The sequence below is a fragment of the Aricia agestis genome, chromosome 6 (assembly GCF_905147365.1).
Source record: "Aricia agestis chromosome 6, ilAriAges1.1, whole genome shotgun sequence".
Classification (NCBI taxonomy): domain Eukaryota; kingdom Metazoa; phylum Arthropoda; class Insecta; order Lepidoptera; family Lycaenidae; genus Aricia; species Aricia agestis.
The window spans coordinates 14,063,223-14,083,141 of NC_056411.1; the positions used below are offsets into that span (position 1 = coordinate 14,063,223).

Sequence of the window (19,919 nt, forward strand, 5' to 3'; positions counted from 1 at the left end):
TAGTTAAATAAAGTTGTTCGTGTCACAAGAAAATAGATTCTATACTCTACTTGGCACAATAATCCTGTATTAATATCATACTACACTTAACATTTTTGAACCAAATTTTATTAACAATTAAAACATATACAAATTTACTATTTTTTTTATAAATTCTAAAATTTTTTTGCAATGTTAGAGGCAAGTAAAATGTCTGTAACTTTTAACATTATTCTACTAACTTTTGAAGGGATTAGTCTCTTCAAAAGTGAGTAGAGATAAGCAAGCAGAAATAGAGCAATGCAGACGCCTTGATTTTTAAGTCTAAACAATTTGTAATTAATAAAGTCCGATCTGCTATGACGTTAAGTGATTACAGGTAGGCGTTTGAGAAGCTACGGAAAAGTAACGCCAAGTCACCAACACAAGAGCAGAAAGAAGATAAGTAGCCTATTAGTACAAGATTCGAAGCTCGATAATTCTTTCTGTTTTGTTTAGATTAAGTTGGATCTGAAACTATACGCATTTTACATATGCTGGGTGTCAGTCAAGGAGTGCCACTGCTCGTGGCGGTGGTCGGGAAACTTGATGCTGTCCATCCAGTGCTTGAGTCTCCTGCCCTTGCTGCTGGCACCGATGACGAGGCTGCCGAGGAAGTCGTTGGGCTTCCCGTAGTCCTTGTCCCAGACGGTCAGCGTGAGGTTCTGTCGGGCCAGCTCCATAGGCCGCGTCTCGAAGAGAAACTCCTCGTTCCACACAGGGTTGAGGTTCCGCCATTTTATGGATGTCTTGTGCTTTTTGTGATACGGGTCTGGATCTAGGTGTCTGTAATAAATGCATAATTACTGCAATTAAATATAAATAGTGTTTAACGTGTGGGAACCGTATATTTTGCCAGGATATAAATCCTTTATATAATATAATAATATCTATGGACGCTTCACACCACGTGGTTTAGATGAGAGGTAACAGACAGATAGACAGACAGACACCCTTTCGCATTTATAATAATACTAGATGTCCCGCGCGGCTTCGCCCGCGTAAATTAGGAATTTTACAGAAACCGTACATTTTCCCATAAAAAATATTTCCCCCGTTTTTCCCACATTTTCCTGAGTTTCTTTGGTCGTATTAGTCTTAGCGTGATAATATAATATAGCCTATAGTCTTACTCGATAAATGATCTATCTAACACTGAGATAAGTTTTTAAATCGGACCTGTAGTTCCTGAGATTGACGCGTTCAAGCGAACATACTCTTCAGGTTTATAATATTAGGTAGGTAAGTATAGATTTTTTTAAATTATCGCTTGACAAACTCGAGTCTCGATCTACAAGACTATGAAATGGTATAATATGGTAGTGATGATGATGATGATGATGATGATGATGATGATGAATATAATTTGCATAGTAGCAAATGCTTTCTGTTCTTAAAACAACGCCGAAACTCCCAAACTTGTATCTATAAAGAATCAGGAGTTCTCTCAGCACCTTCCGAACCACGGTATACCAGGTATATCTCGGAGCAAAATCTTACTTGTTGGTAGCATATGCTTAGAATACTTCTCACGAAACCGAAGTCACCACATGTTTCCCTATAAGTTTTGAGGAGTTCCCTCGATTACTTATGGATCCTTCATCAGATCACCACTTTTGTGAATATAATACCAAATTGGGATGATACCCTATATACCAAAAGAAAAATTTTGAAAATCGGTTAACAAACGGCGGAGTAATCGTTGAATATAAGAAAACGAACATAACACCTCCCCCATTTTGAAAGTCGGTTAAAATTGTAGCCTATGTGTTATTCTGATGTATAAGCTATATTATTGTAAAGTTTCATTAAAATTCGTTCAGTAGTTTTTGCGTGAAAGAGTAACAAACATCCATACATCCACACATCCATACATCCAAACAAACTTTCGCCTTTATAATATTATATGATATTGAATGTACCGTAACTTCTTGGTGGAAATTCATGTTTCACAGTAATAATATACACTTTTCATGCACTTTTTCTACTTTTATTAATAACAATTATGTTTTACACGACCGGTTTCGATAAAATCATCATCAGGTGTAGTGCAGGTAATTTTAAATTTTTAAATAATTGGTAAACAAAAATAGGGTTGTCAGCGTCATGAAAAATTTCTACCATTTTCTACAATTTAAATTTTCTACAATTTTCTACCAAAAACAATACTTTTCTACCAAAAAAACAAATAAAATTTTAAATGTAAAACCTTTCATATAAACCTTTGATATTGATAAATTAATGACTAAAATAGGAGTTGTACTTAAATAGCAACATAAATATAAAATTGGTCAGAAAATCATTAAATTAAAAAACAATAATTACATTAAATAGATCAACAATTCAATTTAAATGTCCTATAACTATAATAAATAAATAATAATAATTAACAATTCATAAAATGTCTACCAAAAAAAAGATGTTGAGCCGAAAAAATTTTTGGATCATTATCAGCAACGCAAAACTTTGTTATCATAAATATCAATACAACAATAAATGAGAAAATTGTCTGTCTGCCTGTTACCTCTTTACGCTATTAAAACGCTGAACCGATTTTAAGCCATTGAACGCAGTTACGGGTGTCACCTAGTTATCCCTACAATGAATCTCTTGGCAAATGGAAAAATCATAACATCATAATATAATGAGAGTTTAATGGAGAAAGGAAAGCGAATGTCATCGATTCCCAAAGGGAAAAAAATCGGTTTTCTTTGCTTTTAAAATTCAGTTTCTTAAGTCATTTAGGGCATTTTTGTGAAAATTCAGTAGAAAATTAAGCTAAATCACATGGGATGCCCGTTTTCACCAATCACGCTCAACGCTAAAGCTCTGGTTTCCTCCAAATCTTTTAGCGTCATGTTGCGAGCTGAAAACCAGCGTTGCGAACTGTGTTTTGCAACATATCATGCTGAGTAGGCGCCGATTTGGTAAGACTTGTATTTGAAATGTTATTGATTATTTGTATTGTACATATTTTACTGTTTTACCAAATTAAGTTTCTTTCTTTCTTTCTTCTTTCATGTATAATTCTTAGCACAAATACGTTTTTGAAAACCCTTATATTTTGTCAATGTTCTTAGGCCCTAAGGATGTAGGTGACACATAAACAATAATTCATTATTGAAAGATGGGTACACTTAATGGCCGCTAGGCGACACTTAAGCGTTAGGAGGTGGTTGGTGAAAACGGGCACTAGTCCTCTAAAGCCGTACATATTTATTCGAACAAAACTGTTTACTGTGTACGATGTTGCCACAGTGTAGCGTCCAATTATTGCAGTAATAGGTATTTATTGTCCGTGACAATAAAACTTACAATTTGACAAACGGATCCGAGTATCCGTTGCTGTCCTGGGAGGGGAGGTCGGCGCCGCGGCACACGGTGACCACGAGCGCGCGCTTCTTGGTGTTGTAGCAGAGGGCGAGCAGCAGGCGCGGGCCGGTCGGCTCGGAGCCGGACGGGCCGCCCAGCGCGAGCCGGAGCTGAGTCTTGCTGCACTCGCGCAGCGCTATCGTCACCGAGCCGATCTCGTCGCACCCATACCTGAAGAAAGAGAGAAGAGAGATTTTTTTCTAGATGACGCCCGCAAATCCGTTGCGTCATAATTCGCTCATCTTGGGAACCGTAAATTTTCGCAGGATGAAGAATATTATAGAATATTCTTCATCCTGCGAAAATTTACGGTTAGGTTTGTTAATTTTCGGAGATACTTCGAATCCCGGGAAGGGACATAGGTCCTTTCCCGGGATTCGAAGAATCTCCCTACCAAACTCAAAAAAGATTTTGGCGTGAAGAGGTTATAGACAGACAGACAATATACAGTGTGTTAGTGTAAACACCGTTATCCTTGAAACCATCAAATGAGCCCGTCAAAATAAACAACTTTTTCTACGAGAACAATGCTGGGAATTTAAAAAAAAATGCCGTCTTCATACCCATACGGATGCCCATATCGGCAATTTGTATGGGTATGAAGACGGATTTTTTTGAGTTCCCAGCATTGTTCTCATGGAAAAAGTTGTTCATTAGGACGGGCTATTTGATGGTTATGGCTAACTCAAGAAATTACGTATCCATTCATTTTTAATCAGTAGCACAAAAATAAAGTTTCATGTTTCTAACTCAAGAAATGACGGACTTTCATTCAAACTTTCAACTCCCTTGGGGGTAGAATTTCTAAAAACGCTTAAATACCTATCCATTCATTTTTAATCAGCAGTCCAAAAATAAACTTTCATGTTTCTAACTTAAGAAATGACGGACTTTCATTTAAACTTTCAACATCTATTTCACCCCCTTGGGGGTAGAATTTTCAGAAACGCTTAAACACGTATCCATTCATTTTTAATCAGAACTCAAAAATAAAGTTTCATGTTTCTAACTCAAGAAATGACGGAGTTTCATTAAAACTTTCAACCCTTATTTCACCCCCTTCGGGGTAAAATTTTCAAAATTTCTTCCTTAGTGGGTGTCTACTTAATAAAACAACCCTACTCACCAAATTTCGTGGCTGTAACTTTTACAGTTTTTGCTCAGCGATGATGAATCAGTCAGTCAGTCAGGACATGTAATTTTTTAAGTATAGATAACTTGGAATGTACCAAAACAAAGTGATAAGTAAAATACTTTATAGGATGAGTATGAGTCCCCACTCCCCTGTATTTCTATACAGATAAAAGTAGCAACTCTGAAAGTATTTTTTTTTATTTATATGGAAAAGGGCCCCAGTGCAGCGTCATGAATTTGCCTATACAAAAGGTTTAAAAAGTTGCCCTTTTAGCGCTACTATACTTTCGCAGTGAACTCTATGTTACATACAATAATGAGCAAAAAATCCCTTAGTAAATATTATTTCTTTTCATTTATCTTACAGAATTACGTCATCATAATATTAAGTATTTTTTTTTTCCAAAATATATTTTTACAGATAATTCTGCAGATAGAAACAAGGTAACCTCTATCTCAAAAAGCAGTATAGAAACAGTAAATTACAATTTTTGTTTAAAAATAGACCAGTGTCAGAATTTAATGCATCTGCTCAAATTTAACATTGCATTTTCATTTGCATAAATTCTTCTGTCTATACTATAGAACAAGCGGATATAGCCCGGCCGCACATTGTCCGAATTCTGATCAGAAACAGTTGAATTTCGCCGGACCGCCACCCCGCACACTATCCGAAATATCCTTCCGGCGAGTTCGAGCTCACTCGGCTCAGTACAAAATGTAAGAGACAGCGCGGACGTTCAACTGTTTCGTATCAGAAATTTTGGACAATGCGCGGCCGGGCTTAATTCAAATTCAAATTCAAATTCAAATTGTTTATTTCAGACAGCGCATAATTATAGTCCATATTAAAAATTATATAAATCCCAATAAATGCACAACATAAAATACCTGATTACAAATTACGTGCATGCATTTGTGTCCATTTCTTCATGAATGGACACTCAGTGTCCATTCGACTCGCAATGAGTTGCAGGTAACTGTTGGAGCTGCCGCGTACTCTTCTCATCAGGGATGCGGATCTTTTTCGCATTATTGCAGCAAAGCTGTCCACTCCGGCGTCCGCGAACATCCCTGACGCGCTACAGAATCGCGGCAGCCCCATCAGTGTCCGAAACCCATTATTATATTGGACCCGCAGGGCACTATAAGCCGTTAGCGTATGTTTGACCCATAGGCTGCACGTATAGAATGCCTGACAGTAGGCGCGAAACAAAGTAACCTTCGCCTCTGCCGTGCATTTAGCAAACCTACGAGCCAACATATTTGCCCTGACTGATATTGCCCTTCGTTCCCTCGACATGTCCAGGTCATCAGCAAGCGACTCGGTGATCCAGTGGCCCAGGTACTTTACTCTCTCGACTCTTCTGAGCGGCTCGTTGTTCAGAGTCACGCTCGGCATTGAGTAACTCTTGGTTCCCGCCTTGAACACGATTATCTCGCTCTTGTTGATATGCTCGCTAATGTTCAAGTTATTTGACTTTAAGGGTGGGTTGCACCAACTTACTTAAACTGTAACTTTAACTTTAACCATGAATAACAAAATGTCAAATGAACTTTCAAATCCCTAGTAAAAGTCCATAATGGACGCCATATTTGACGATAACCTTAACCTTAACTATAACTACGCCTCTGATGCAACCCACCCTAAAAATTTGTTGAGTTTGTCTGACAACCGCCGCCGTCACCGGGACGCAAAAATTCAAATAAAATGCCATTTTATGACCTAGGCCAGCTATCCCCAACCCGCGGCCCGCAGGCCTCACGCGGCCCGCCGGGACTTTATTTGTGACCCGCGTGATGTTAAACCATTTTGAAATTCACGCCTTCCGGCAAAATAATGTAAAGTCATCGTTAAGGTCGTGATTTTTTTTTCAATTATAAATCGTTAATTATGAATAACGTTATTTTTTAAACCGAAAAATGTTTGTTGCGGCCCGCGAGACCAATACCAAAACATGTTTGTAGCCCGTATAAAAAAAGGTTGGGGACCACTGACCTAAGCTATAGGTTTCATTTTGCTCTACGTCACTACAAAATAGCGATGGCATGGGTCGCTAAACCAGTGTCGGTAGAAAATCGGTAGATAATTTTTATCACCATTCACCGTTCTTGAGATGCAGCCTGGAGACGGACGCGGACGGACAGACAGCGAAGTCTTAGGGCCAGGCCACAACACTGCGTTGCGGCGTCGCATCGCAAAAACAAAATCGCACAAAAATGCGATGCGATGTGACAACGCAAAAATTTTATCGGAAATGTCGCTGACACATCGCAAATTTCCACGATGCGTGCTGCGACGTCGCAGATTTTTACGATGCGATGCCGCAACGCATTGCTGTGGCCTGGCCCTTAGCAATAGGGTCCCGTTTTTACCCCTTAGTTACGGAACACTAAAAATGTTGTAATTACCTGTCATCGTCGAAAAGTACAATTTCTAAGGACTTCATCGACAAATCCGATTCTGTGATACCAAAAAAGTGTAGGGTCTCGTTGAACTCAGGGTTTTTCGTTTTGTGCACAGTCTTCGTCCTCAGTCTGTTGGAGTATGAGTCCTCTGAAAAAAAAAGAACGATTAAACGACTAAAATGTATTATTCTAACTTCATTTGATTATATACTCTACGCAAATATAAATTTAATTTAAAATAACGGTAAACAGAGATTAAAATATTATGCTCGAAACGCTACCGTGAATAAATTAGTCTAATTTGATACCAGTGCCTTTCCAATTAGTGTCAAAAACGGGCAAAGAATCACAAAGAGATGCTAATTCATATATTTTTATACGTGGGAGAGCCATGCTTCGGCGCGAATGGGCCGGCTTGACCGGAGAAATACCACGTTCTGACAGAAAACCGGCGTGAAACAGCGCTTGCGCTGTGTTTCGCCGGGTGAGTGAGTTTACCGGAGGCCCAATCCCCTACCCTATTTCCTTCCCTACCCTCCCCTATTCCCTTCCCTTCTAGGGAGGGTAGGCTCTCCTTTATTACCCTATTCCCTCTTAAAAGGCCGGCAACGCACTTGCAGCTCTTCTGATGCTGCGAGTGGCCACGGAAGTTGCTTTCCATCAGGTGATCCGTTTGCTAGTTTGCCCCCTTATTTCATAAAAAATAAAATCTGCACACACTAAAAGCGAAAAAAGATTTCCGTACAAAACGCCCAAAGAAACAAGTTTGAGAGTCTTTGTTCAGATTTTCGCATTGCATTCAGTTCAGGGATACAGCCTTGAGACAGACGTACGGATATTGTAATAAGTCTGAGTAATTACTTTTTATAATTTTCCTAAATGTCGACGTTTTTGTTGGCCACGGTACATTCTTCTGTGATTAAACCAATTATTATACCTTATTTCTCTAAAAGTTTTTAAAAAATCTAAAGAGGTAACATACAGATTTTGCATTTATAATAAAATTACTAGATGGCCCGCTGTGAACTTTGCATCACTTTACCTCTAATATAAACCTTCTCTGAACTTCTACGAATATTTCATGACTAAGCTTAGTGAAATCGGTTCAGCCGTTCTCGAGTTAATTTTTACTAACGAAATTAATTTTTATATTATATAGATCATAAAACCAAAAGCGTGTAAAAAATGCTCAATAAGCATAAATACAATCATCCTCATAGGCCAAAGCATAACCAACCATAAAGTTAATATAACCAAACCATAAAGTTAATATTACCTTTACCGATAGGTAATATTAACTCTATGAACCATACTAACCGCGCGGTAATATTTCGAGTCGGCAGAATGGATCTGACAGGCCCGTCATGTCCATGCCGATGAGGCCCCTCGCCCGCAGGACTGTCACCGCCAAAGACGACGTCCCGACGTCATACTCCAACTTCACTTCCAACGTCCCGAAACCGGAGTCCGGTATCGTTGGGACTCTCTCTCTCTCCTTCCTAACACTCCTCATGCTGTAGGCGCTGCCTTTGCTGCCCGTGCGTTTCAGAAGAGACCGCTGGTTGAAGCTGTCGGTTCTGTGAAGGCTTAAACCGCTGACGCCATGGGAAAGGATGTCCGTTTCGTTCCATTCCTGCGGCGAATCCTGAAAAAACAAGTCATCATATTGTACCATCGAGGAAGTTGATTCCTATGCAATTGACAGACCAACGTTATTTGGTCGAATATGTCAATTCAATGTTAATTGTGATCTGTCAGCTGGGTTTGACGTAATTAGTGATGGGTAATTTTCCGAAAAATTTCAAAGCTCGGAAATTTTTCAATTTATTTTTCAGAAAAATTGAATAATTGGAAAAATAATGGAAAAATTTTTTTTTATTGAAATTATTAGTTTAAATGAAATAGTAAATAGTAAAAATGAAATGAAATATCAAATATGGTTCATATTAAGTTGAAATTCAAAGGCTTGATTGACTTTAGATGTTGTTTAGTTGTTTAAAAACACAATATCTTTTTTTAAGCCATAATATCTTAAATTTTATTTTTTACTAAAATGGTAAGGACCAAAGCTGTCGCAAATTTGATTTTCTACAATTTTTGTCCTTGTAATTTTCATTGTAAAATCAGTATTTAGGGAAATAACTGCAAAAAACAAGTCAAAGTAGAATTTTGCCTATATCTCAATAATTAAAATCAAATTTAGCGCAAATAATTGAAGAAACAAAGTTGTAGATGATAGATTATTAAATTTCCTACAAATTTGATCCTTATGAGTTTTTCTACGCCTATGGTAAATGTACCGGAGAGTCCGGGACCCGAGCCACTGGATAAAACTGGATATTTCTGATCATGGATTAGACCCAATAATAATAATAATAAATAATTATTAGTATTATTATTATTATTTTAAAAAACTGGCCAAGTGCGAGTCGGACTCGCTCACGAAGGGTTCCGTACCATTATAAAGCAAAGATAGGCAAGTGCTTTTTGTATGGGAGCTAACAAAATCCCCCTAAATATTTATTTTATTTAAGGTGAGGTCTTATCTCAATCCAAAAAGATAACTTTTGCACACAACCAAAGACCAAGCTTGTAATAAGTAATAAGATTCATTTTAGCTTAGCATAATATGTAGTTTTTAGGGGCGGATCTTCTCTATTTTTCATGTGTTTTTTAAAGTTCCCGAACCGGTGGTAGGCCTCATGTAGACGCGACGTTCTAAAAGTGTTAACTTTGTTAACCTACTTAGAAATAAATATTTTTCATTTCATATCTTTCTAAATAAATATTAAGAAAAGAGATTGTTCGGTTCAGACTTTTTTAAAATAGATTCATTAACAATTTATTAAAATAAAATGTAAGTTATTCTTGTTAATACTTATATTTCGATGACAAAGAGTTTCGTTTGAGGTGAGTTTGTAAATTAATTACAGCGAAAGTATAATTTTTTTTAAAATGTTTATGGCTTAAATCCTTTTAAATATTGTGCTCTATATCTCATATTTTGTTACGTTTCGTTATTATATTGGAACTAAGTAAATCGAGTGTCAAGAAATAACAAAATGGGGTTTCACTTTGCCTTAAAAGTTTTTATTATGACCGTCTAGGGTTGATATTGAACATTGCGCACCATCAATATAATAATTGTCAAATAAACCGTTCAATAAAATTAAAGCGTGATATTACACTATACAATAATTGATCGTCTAAGGGCCGGCTTATGCAACAAATCATAGAAGTTTTCAAGAAAAAGAATAAATAAAAAATGTTATCCCGTAGTTATCTTGTTTTATTTTCTAATCTTGGTTGACATTTCAATTTGGAAAAATATTTGAAAAATTGGAAAAATATATTGGAAATTTTTCTTTTTTCTTTTCTTTTCTTTCGGAAACTTTTCCATTACCCATCTGTAGACGTAATGCAACCAAACTACTTAGGTCCCCGATTTGCATAGGAATCAACTTCTCTGATAGTACCTATCATAGAAGTTGATTCATAGGCAGACCTACGTCATTTGGTCGCATTATGCACGCAGGTCGCACCTAGCAGACAGCTCACATTATATTGACATAGGCAGTTGACGGATCTACGTCATTGTCCCACCAAATGACGTAGATCCGTCAACTGCCTATAAATCAATTTATTCGATGGTACCATAAAGTTAATATACCTAGCGGAATAGAGCAACAATCTCGAGCTGTCAAACGAAACCGAAATTGGTTTCATCTGTGTGTAAAAATATGTGTACGTATACACTTACACAAGCATGATTGAACAATATGATTTCTATGAGATTAAATTGTCAACGTGCGGCACGTGCCGACTGGACGTCAAAAAAAGAGTGCTGCTGTCATGTATCACACGTCTCTTTTTACCACGCAGTGTTACTGATAGTGACATCTCTCTTGCTCAGGCCTTTGTTTCTCTATTCCGCTAGGTATATTAACTTTATGGATGGTACCTACATACCATCATAGAAATTGATTCATATGGTCAATTAAATTTTAGCCGTGATTTTGTACGCTCGGTTTGACGTAATGACGACAAAATTACGTAGGCGATTTGCCTATGAATCATCTACTAAAAAAACTCTTTCGGCGCTGCTAATTCGACAGCGAACTCTATATTTGGGACTCATTTGTCACTCAGTTTTGTTATACCCAGTATACTCTGACCTTTTTGTTTTGCAGATTAACTAAAATAAACCATATTGAGATTTGTGCCTGCAGATGTGAAATTTAATATCGTACGAACCCAGTCGCTTCAATTTCGTTTGAAAAAGAAAAAGATTTTCATTCGTCTATCTAAACTTCGTCGCAATAGGTTTTCAAGTTAAAAAGGTTTTGCAGAAAATGTTGAATGTTTATTTGATTAGGTATACCTTGTTATAGGTCACATTCGTAATAAACCAAAGTATAAATAAAAATATTTTATTAGCTGCCAACTCGAATTATTGATGTATTGGGTATTAATTAAGCCATACTGTTTCAATATTTGATTTGGTTTCCGTTTCAACAATGTTATTTTTAGATTCACTAGAGATCGCCCAATGGTCGAAATTCGACCTTACTTGCAACGATATTAGGACTACTACCTATATTTTGTAAAAAATATTGACTTTATCATAGTTTTTTTTAATTCTTGTCTCTGGGACTCAGCTGATCTCAGACTGGCTGTTTAAGCATTGTCTAATCTATACATATAATAAAACTGTAGAAATGACAATTCTGTACATTAAAGATATCCAAAAAATAATAAGCGGGGGCTGTTACTACATCGCTATAGAAGCCAAAACTGTGGTTAGTTTTTTGTCTGTCTGTCTGTCTGTCTGTCTGTCTGTCTGTCTGTCTGTCTGTCTGTCTGTATGTTTGTTCCAGCATCACACGAAAACTACTGATCCGATTTAAATTTTCCCCCCTCACCCCTCTAAGGGGACCAAAGAGGCGCAGCCCCCCCAAGTAAGGGCAGGAGCAAACCCCCCCTCCTGGTAATGTTGCTAAGCAAAATGGTGTTGCGTCGTTAGTGTTCAGTTTTACTTCTCCTTCTTTAGAATCGAAGTAAGTTATTTATTAAAAGTGAAATTAATCTAACCAAAACTAAACATGCAGATTTTGCGTGTCGTTTCATTAATATGTGGGAAGCTTTGCCCCTGCCCCTACTTGGGGGGGCGCAGCCCCCCCAACCCCCCCCCCCCCCACCTGGTAATGTTCCCAAGCAAAAACGTGTTCCGTCGTTAGTGTTGAGTTTTACTTCTCCTTCTTTAGAATCAAAGTAAGTTATTTATTAAAAGTGAAATTAATCTAACCAAAACATGCAGATTTTGCGTGTCGTTTGATTAACATGCGGGAGGCTTTGCCCCCGGCCGGTACTTGGGGGGGCGCATCCCCCTCCTGGTAATGTTGCTAAGCAAAATGGTGTTGCGTCGTTAGTGTTGAGTTTTACTTCTCCTTCTTTAGAATCAAAGTAAGTTATTTATTAAAAGTGAAATTAATCTAACCAAAACTAAACATGCAGATTTTGCGTGTCGTTTGATTAACATGCGGGAGGCTTTGCCCCCGACCGGTACTTGGGGGGCTGCGCCCCCCCAAACCCCCCCTCCTGGTAATGTTGCCAAGCAAAAACGTGTTCCGTCGTTAGTGTTGAGTTTTACTTCTCCTTCTTTAGAATCAAAGTAAGTTATTTATTAAAAGTGAAATTAATCTAACCAAAACTAAACATGCAGATTTTGCGTGTCGTTTGACTTAGTTGAAAGGATAACGATAAAAAGTAACATAGGCTACTTTTGGTCTTGGAAAAACATCATGTTTCTAAAGGAGATTTGCGAGAATATTCGTATTGTACACGATTTTCGAATTTCACGCGAGCGAAGCCGCGGGCAAAAGCTAGTAGTATATAAAATGAAATAAAAAAAACAATAATCCATTTTCAATCTGTCAACTTGTTGTCAACAGACTTCAACCATAAATAAAAGAGTATAATTCGTATGTATAGGCTTGTCACTCAAAAATCTGTCATTTTTCCTAGTAGTAGTGTCGTAGTGTGTGTAACGTTTTATTTTTTAAAAATATTTATGATAAAAGCATCATTTTAAAATAATATTAGCTCGATGCACTCCTTCACCATATAAACTATAACTGTGCAAAATTTCATGCACCTATGTTTCCCAATTTTTCGTAAAAAGGGTTACAAAGTTTTTCTCTCACGTAATAATATATAGATTCCCAGTATTTGGCCGGGCAAACGGGCGACCAAAAATCACAACATACAATTTCTACAATATCTTATTTCTTTAAACGAGCAATTCTTGTTATTTGACCGACATATATATATATATATATATATATATATATATATATATATATATATATATATATATATATATATATATATATATATATATATATATATATATATATATACATATATCTCGGTCAAATAGCTAGTAAATATTAAATTTGGAAGACCGTATGTGTGTTTATTTATTTATTTACGCTCATAATTCTCGTATACCGATGAATCTATTTAGATGATACCATAATTTTGGCTGATTTTGAGTTCAAGCGAGCTGGCTATAAGTCGCAACGACGGTTATAGAGTACCTACTTAATGTATATCATCACGTTGCTTTGATTACCACAGTCGCGTTCGGCTGTAGCTCGTTAGGCATTAGCGCCGGACAAGTGACGTAACAGCAGAAGCGTAGCGTGCATTGGCGAGGCCCTGTATAAAATAAATATTAAGGGGGGGGGCAGCCCTATGGGGTAGGGGTAGGCCTTTTTCACTTTTAAGAAATGGAACGTTTATAATACATATAATAATTTTGCTTACGCACGTTGGGGGCCCCTGTGGCGAGGTGGTAGCTACGCCCCTGCGTAACAGTGACGTAGTGTCACGACAGAATGTGTTTAATGAGGGTAGTCACACGTCAGTGACTTATTACTTAACAGTCCGAGGGTTGTGACTAACGATGAATACTCGTCATCGTCATTGTTAGCTGGTACAAAGCACTGGTTATTGCTATATTAAGTACCAGCAGAACATTAAAATTTAATGTTTAATATATATACAGCACTTCTATATCATAATAATATACATATAATATATATAATATTCATCCTATATCATGATTAAAATGAAACAACTGTACTTTGAGCGAATAAATAACTTTATTTTTCTGGGGGCACCGAAGTGCCGCCGCCAAGATGAGCCAAGTGAAGCGCGCAAGGGCACAACCTACCTTTTCTCGAATTATTATTATGAAGGAGTAAAAATTATTTTCCGAAGAGATAATTTACTTATTATAAGCGCGAAAGTATAAAATCTCCATACCAAAATATGACTGTATGGAAGTACTTTTAGTCCCGGGAAAGGACTTTGGATAGTTTTTGCAGCGTCGCAAGAATAAAAAACTTGAGAGGTGTCAAGGGACACCCGAATGGAACGAAGTTATTTCTAATGTTCAAAAAACCTGTATACATATTATTATACACTCAAAAAAAATATTTAAAAAAAACCCATCTATTGATGCCCAGGAATACTAACAACGCATCGCTGTTTATTCTCAAAAAACGACATCTATCAACGCCCTCTCTAAAACTCGGTCAGCAAAATGATTCCCAGGTCAATTCACAGACTCCAACACTGACATCGACGACGCGGATGCAGTCATTATCCGAAGGGATGCATAAAGTGCACACTGCACAGATTGTCTTCCTCCCGCACACGCACCCCGCTTGGTGACGCCCACTATCGTTATATTTTAATTTCGCCATAATTTCAAAACTAAACGTCCAATTTTAATCATTCACAGACCAAATGTTATCTACATAAACTGTACTTAGTGATGAAATAATTTATTTTCATAAGGATTAATAGCATAAGTAAAATAAACGCGTTTAAATGTAGTCCAAAAAATATTCAAAATTTTTAAATAAAAAAATGGTTATTGTGCCTCACTCGACATAGATAAGTATAGTGTGTCGCGGACTTTTTTGTAGATATTTATAAGATCTACAATTACTTATAACATTTATGGTTATATCTATTATAGTTTCGGCAGCGTACGCAAAATAAGTAACTTTTCTGGTTGATTTTCCACCTGGCGTCCGAAAAACCCAAATATCTTACGAAACCCAATTTTTTCCAAAATAAAATTTAGCCTATGTTCAGCTGAAATAATGTAGAATCCATTGGCTTTTGCTTGGAGTAGTTTAAATAAAGCCAAAATCCTCGAACTTGTATCTATAAGGATTCAAAAGTTCTGTTGGGTACCTTCGGAACCAGGGTACATCCTGGTGCAAAATCTTACTTTTTGGTAGTATATGCCTGAAACACTTCAGAAAAAATCGAAATCACTATATGTTTCCATATAAATTTTGAGGAGTTCCCTCGATTAATCATGGATCCCATCATCAGGTCACCACTTTTATGAACATGGTACCAAATTCGAGTCAAACCCTATACAACACAACAATAATTTTGTAAATCGGACTACAAACGGCTGAGTAATCGTTAAACATACATAAAAAAAAATACATACAGCCGAACGTATTACCTCCTCCTTTTTGGAAGTCGGTCAAAAATTGATGTTTTATTTCGAGAACAATTTTTTTCACAACGTCTACGTGTCGACCTACCGGTTCAAGAACTAAACGGAAAGAAGAACCGGCGTATAAAATTCATTTTTAGGGATCCGTACCCAAAAGGTTAAAACGGGACCCTATTACCGAGACTTCGATGTCTGTCACTCTGTCTGTCTGTATCCTGGCTGTATCTCAAGAACCGCTATAGCTAGACTTCTGAAATTTTCACAGATTGTGTAGGTATTTCTGGTGCCGCTATAACAAAAAAATAATAAAAACACAATAAAGTTGATTTAAGGGGGAGGGGGGGGGGGGGCTTGTCCAAGAAATTGTCATTTGCATAAAAGACGCGCAAAGACCCGCCCTATGTGTCTATTCCTCGTTAAAACGGCGGAACGAAAGCGGATAAAACGCCACAAATCATTTGTAGCGCATACTTATGTAACTGTTAATCCCGAAAATATGAACGCTTCCCCTGGGTACACGGTTTGACCCAGCATAATGTCAATACCGTATCAAGGTAATATAGAATTTAACATCAGCGCGTTTGGGCTTAATTTCGCGTGAACATCAAAGCGTTCCGAACACAATAGAGATTTCAAACTTTTTATAACAAATTCCGTTGAAATCTATCTGGATTCCGTCCAGATTCCATATTAAAGAATGTTCTGGATTGTTTAAACGTGATTGTAGGTTCAGGCGTGGGCGTATCGACGTTCTATTTATAAAGTGTCCTTGTTTTATTCCTACGAGGGAATTCCGGGAATACTTCATTATAAATATTAATTCGATATTGTCTACTTATTGGACGGCAATTCTAGTATGTAGGTTGCAATAAAAGGAAAAAAGGTGGAACATTATACTGAAAAATAAAGAAAAAAACTTCTATGACCTAACATAATATTATGTTTCTGTGACAAACGCCCCAACATCATTAATTTGACCATACAAAAATGAAAAAAGGAAATAAATTAGCGCTGCTACTTTTACAATGATTGGCTCTATTCAAGGGATCACCTTCACGAGAATACGTAGAAAAATACGTTAGGATAGTTAGGATACGACATACACAGGGTGTGTATGACGTTATACTAATGTATTATCAATTTGTTTTGTAACAGCCTGTATAAAAAGTAAATTTTTCCGCAGCTAATTAAAAACATCGGCCAAGTGCGAGTCGGACTCGCGCACGAAAGGATTCCGGTACCATTATGGAGCAAAACTTGTGTTTGAGCCCCCCTTAATTATTAATTTTATTTAAATTTTATAACCAATTATTAAAGTGTATTTTATACAATTAGGTATTTTGTGAACATTTCAGGCCTACTTGTTGTCATCATTTATATAGAGCAAAATTTTCCAAAAAGATCACATTTATCGTATGGGAGCCCCCCTTAAATATTTAATTTATTTTATTTTTAGTATTTGTTGTTATAGCGGCTACAGATTACCGTTCTTGAGTTATAGCCTGGAGACAGACAGACAGACGGACAGACATCGAAGTCTAAGTAATAGGGTCCCGTTTTCACCTTTTAGGTACGGAACCCTAAAAAGATAAGAAGATTATTTTTATTAAAATACATATCAAAAAGATAAAGTAACATGGCGAAAAATATACTCCCGGCAACAAGTTTCTATTTAACCACAGTAAAAAACTTTAGATTAATCTCGATAGGGCAATCCTTTCCTGCGCCCAAAGTCTACGGCATGCCTACGATGCGTAGACCCTCTACGACGCGTAGACCCTCTACGGCGCGTAGACCCTCTACGGCGCGTAGACATTAGCTTGATGGGCGAATATTATTCACTAGATGACGCCTGCACCTTCAAAATTAAGCGTGGGAACCGTACATTTTTTGGGAATAAAAGTATATCTTGTACTTAGTCCTTTCAGGACTCATAGTAATATCCCCATATCAAATTTCGACAGTTTAGGTTAATGCGGTTTGGACGTGAAGAGGTAACAGACGGACTGACACACTTTCGTATTCATAATATTAGTATGCAGTAGGGATTTCAGCTCCTATCTTAAAGCTATAAGACCTTCCTTCGAGACCACTTTTGTACATTTTTAGATTTTTTACCACATAATATGGTGGTCGCGTGAGATTCTCGTAGAATTAGGGTGAAGCCAAACGAGCGTAATTATGTTAGTCGTGAGTCGCAGAATTCCTGCCGCGTAAATATCTTTTCATACAAATCATTACTCACAAAATTACGCTCGTGTGAATCAAACAGGACTTTTGTATGAAACTGAATGCAGCAGAATTTCTGCCAGCTGAAATTCTGCGACTCACAACTCACAAATTACTCTCGTTTGTCCTCATCTTTACATGATCAAGCATACTATGAAGACCCGGATTAACAATTAGAAAATGAAGTTCTTACAGCGGGGCTAAAATGGTCGCTTTGGAGAATTATATATTGAATCATAATATGATTCATTTTTAATCTCCACTTTGCGTGCATTTCATATAGTGAGTCACTTCGATTAATGATCGGTCGAAGCGCGCGAGCGCCGCGCAAGAGACCAATAATTGATGTAAGCGAATCACTATATGAATTGCACGCAAAGTGGAGTTTAAAAGTGATTCGCTTCGATTAATGATTGGTCTACGCGCGCGAGCGCCACTCGCGGGGCCAATCATTAATCTAAGTGAATCACTATATGAATTGCACGCAAAGTGGAGTTTAAAAATTAATCATATTATGATTAATTATATGATTCTCCAAAGCGACCATTTTAGCCCAGCTGATCACGGCTAGCATTGAATTGAAATAACCCGACCTAATAATAAAATTCCGCTATCGGCCTATGAATAAATTACTATGATACCTGTGAGATGGTGACGGACCGTCGGTCGGAGCTGGTCTGGCGGGTGACGGGCGGGGCGGCCGTCAGCGGGGAGCCCGGCTCGGAGTCCGCCTTGCCCTCGTTGTTGCTCGCCTCCTGTCACAAACACGTTATTAGGAGTTACAGTGACGGGTAAGGGTGGTAACTGGTAGACCAAGACAGCTAAAAATACAAACGCATTATTTGAATTATATCCGAAAAACTCGAAACAAGACATTGCGAGGTGACGCGTCGACGTAACGCGATGCATCCATACTATATACTATCATCATCATTATCATCATATCAGCCTATAGTCGTCCACTGCTGGACATAGGCCTCTCTCAATGAACGCCAAGATGACCGATCTCCTGCTACTCGCATCCAACATGGGCCTGCAACTAAGCGGAGATCGTCGTCCCACCTAGTTGGAGGTCGACCTTCACCCTGATTTCCCAGCCTTGGTCTCCATTCCAGAGTAAGTTTACTCCAGCGATCGTCTGTTCTTCGAGCTACGTGACCAACCAGTTCCACTTCAGCATTATATACTATAGTATTATAAATGCGAAAGTGTGTCTATCTGTCTGTCTGTCGACTGTCTGTCTGACTGTTACCTCTTCACGCCCGAACCACTGAACCGATTTAGCTGAAATTTGGTATGGAGATATTTTGAGTCCCGGGAAAGGACATAGGATACTTTTTATCCCGAAAAATGTATGGTTCTCGCGCAATAAACGAATTTTGGCGCAACGGAGTTTCGGGCATAATTTAGTTATTGAATAAGTTAGGTATTCAAAACTGAACAGTTTTGAATACACAAGAAGATGCTGTATGCTAAACGAACTAAAGACTTGCCGCACGCGATGTCGAAATGTACGGTTTCCGCGCTTAATTGTTGAGTTGCAGGCGTCATCTAGTAAATAATATTCGCCCATCAGGACAATGTCTATTGCCTACGCATCGTAGAGGGTCTACGCGTCGTAGACATGCCGTAGACGACATTGGCAGCAGGAAAGGATTGCCCTATCGCGCCGTCAAATGACATTTAAGCCAGGGTTATATTAAACCGGACTGGATCAAGTGGACCAGCTGATCACACATTCGTCCGCACCGTTCGCGCCACATTTCGTGACGTCATATCATACAATGATTATTGATTTCTAAAATCGACGCGTACGGTGCGTACTATTGTGCGATCACCTTTAGCAACATTTCAATCGAAAACGATTTCTTTAAATGCATGAAATAAATTGGAAATCTGATTTTATACTTTTTAATAATAAATTTTTTGGCGTTACATTGAATGCGACTGGAGTTATATTAAAAAAGTTTTGTATGCTGCAGAAAGATCGAGTATAAAAGCAATTATGTTGAATTCTTCACGTGAAACTTGCATCATATACGAAACTGATAATACCTAACAAAACCGGCCAGTGCGAGATGGACTCGCACACGAATGGTTCCGAACCATAGTTTCTATAAGTACTAATTACTAAATATAGTTTTTATTATTCGTAGAAAAACATTTATTATTTACTTTATTCTTATTGTTTCAAAGCCGTTTAGTTAAT

General features: G+C 37.6%; 1 protein-coding gene across 1 annotated transcript in view; it reads right to left on the bottom strand.

Annotated features, from left to right (window-relative positions):
- Window positions 1–343: 343 nt before the first annotated feature.
- The window catches only part of LOC121728101 (rabphilin-3A), a 39,895-nt gene continuing 20,319 nt past the window's right edge, over window positions 344–19,919 (bottom strand). Inside the window, exons 5-9 of the mRNA XM_042116210.1 lie at window positions 18,352–18,465; window positions 8,251–8,578; window positions 6,937–7,081; window positions 3,334–3,561; window positions 344–804 (exon numbers count right to left, since the gene is read on the bottom strand). Of these exons, the coding sequence (XP_041972144.1) occupies window positions 507–804; window positions 3,334–3,561; window positions 6,937–7,081; window positions 8,251–8,578; window positions 18,352–18,465 (1,113 nt within the window). The 3' untranslated portion in view covers window positions 344–506. The remainder of the gene's footprint in view (window positions 805–3,333; window positions 3,562–6,936; window positions 7,082–8,250; window positions 8,579–18,351; window positions 18,466–19,919) is intronic.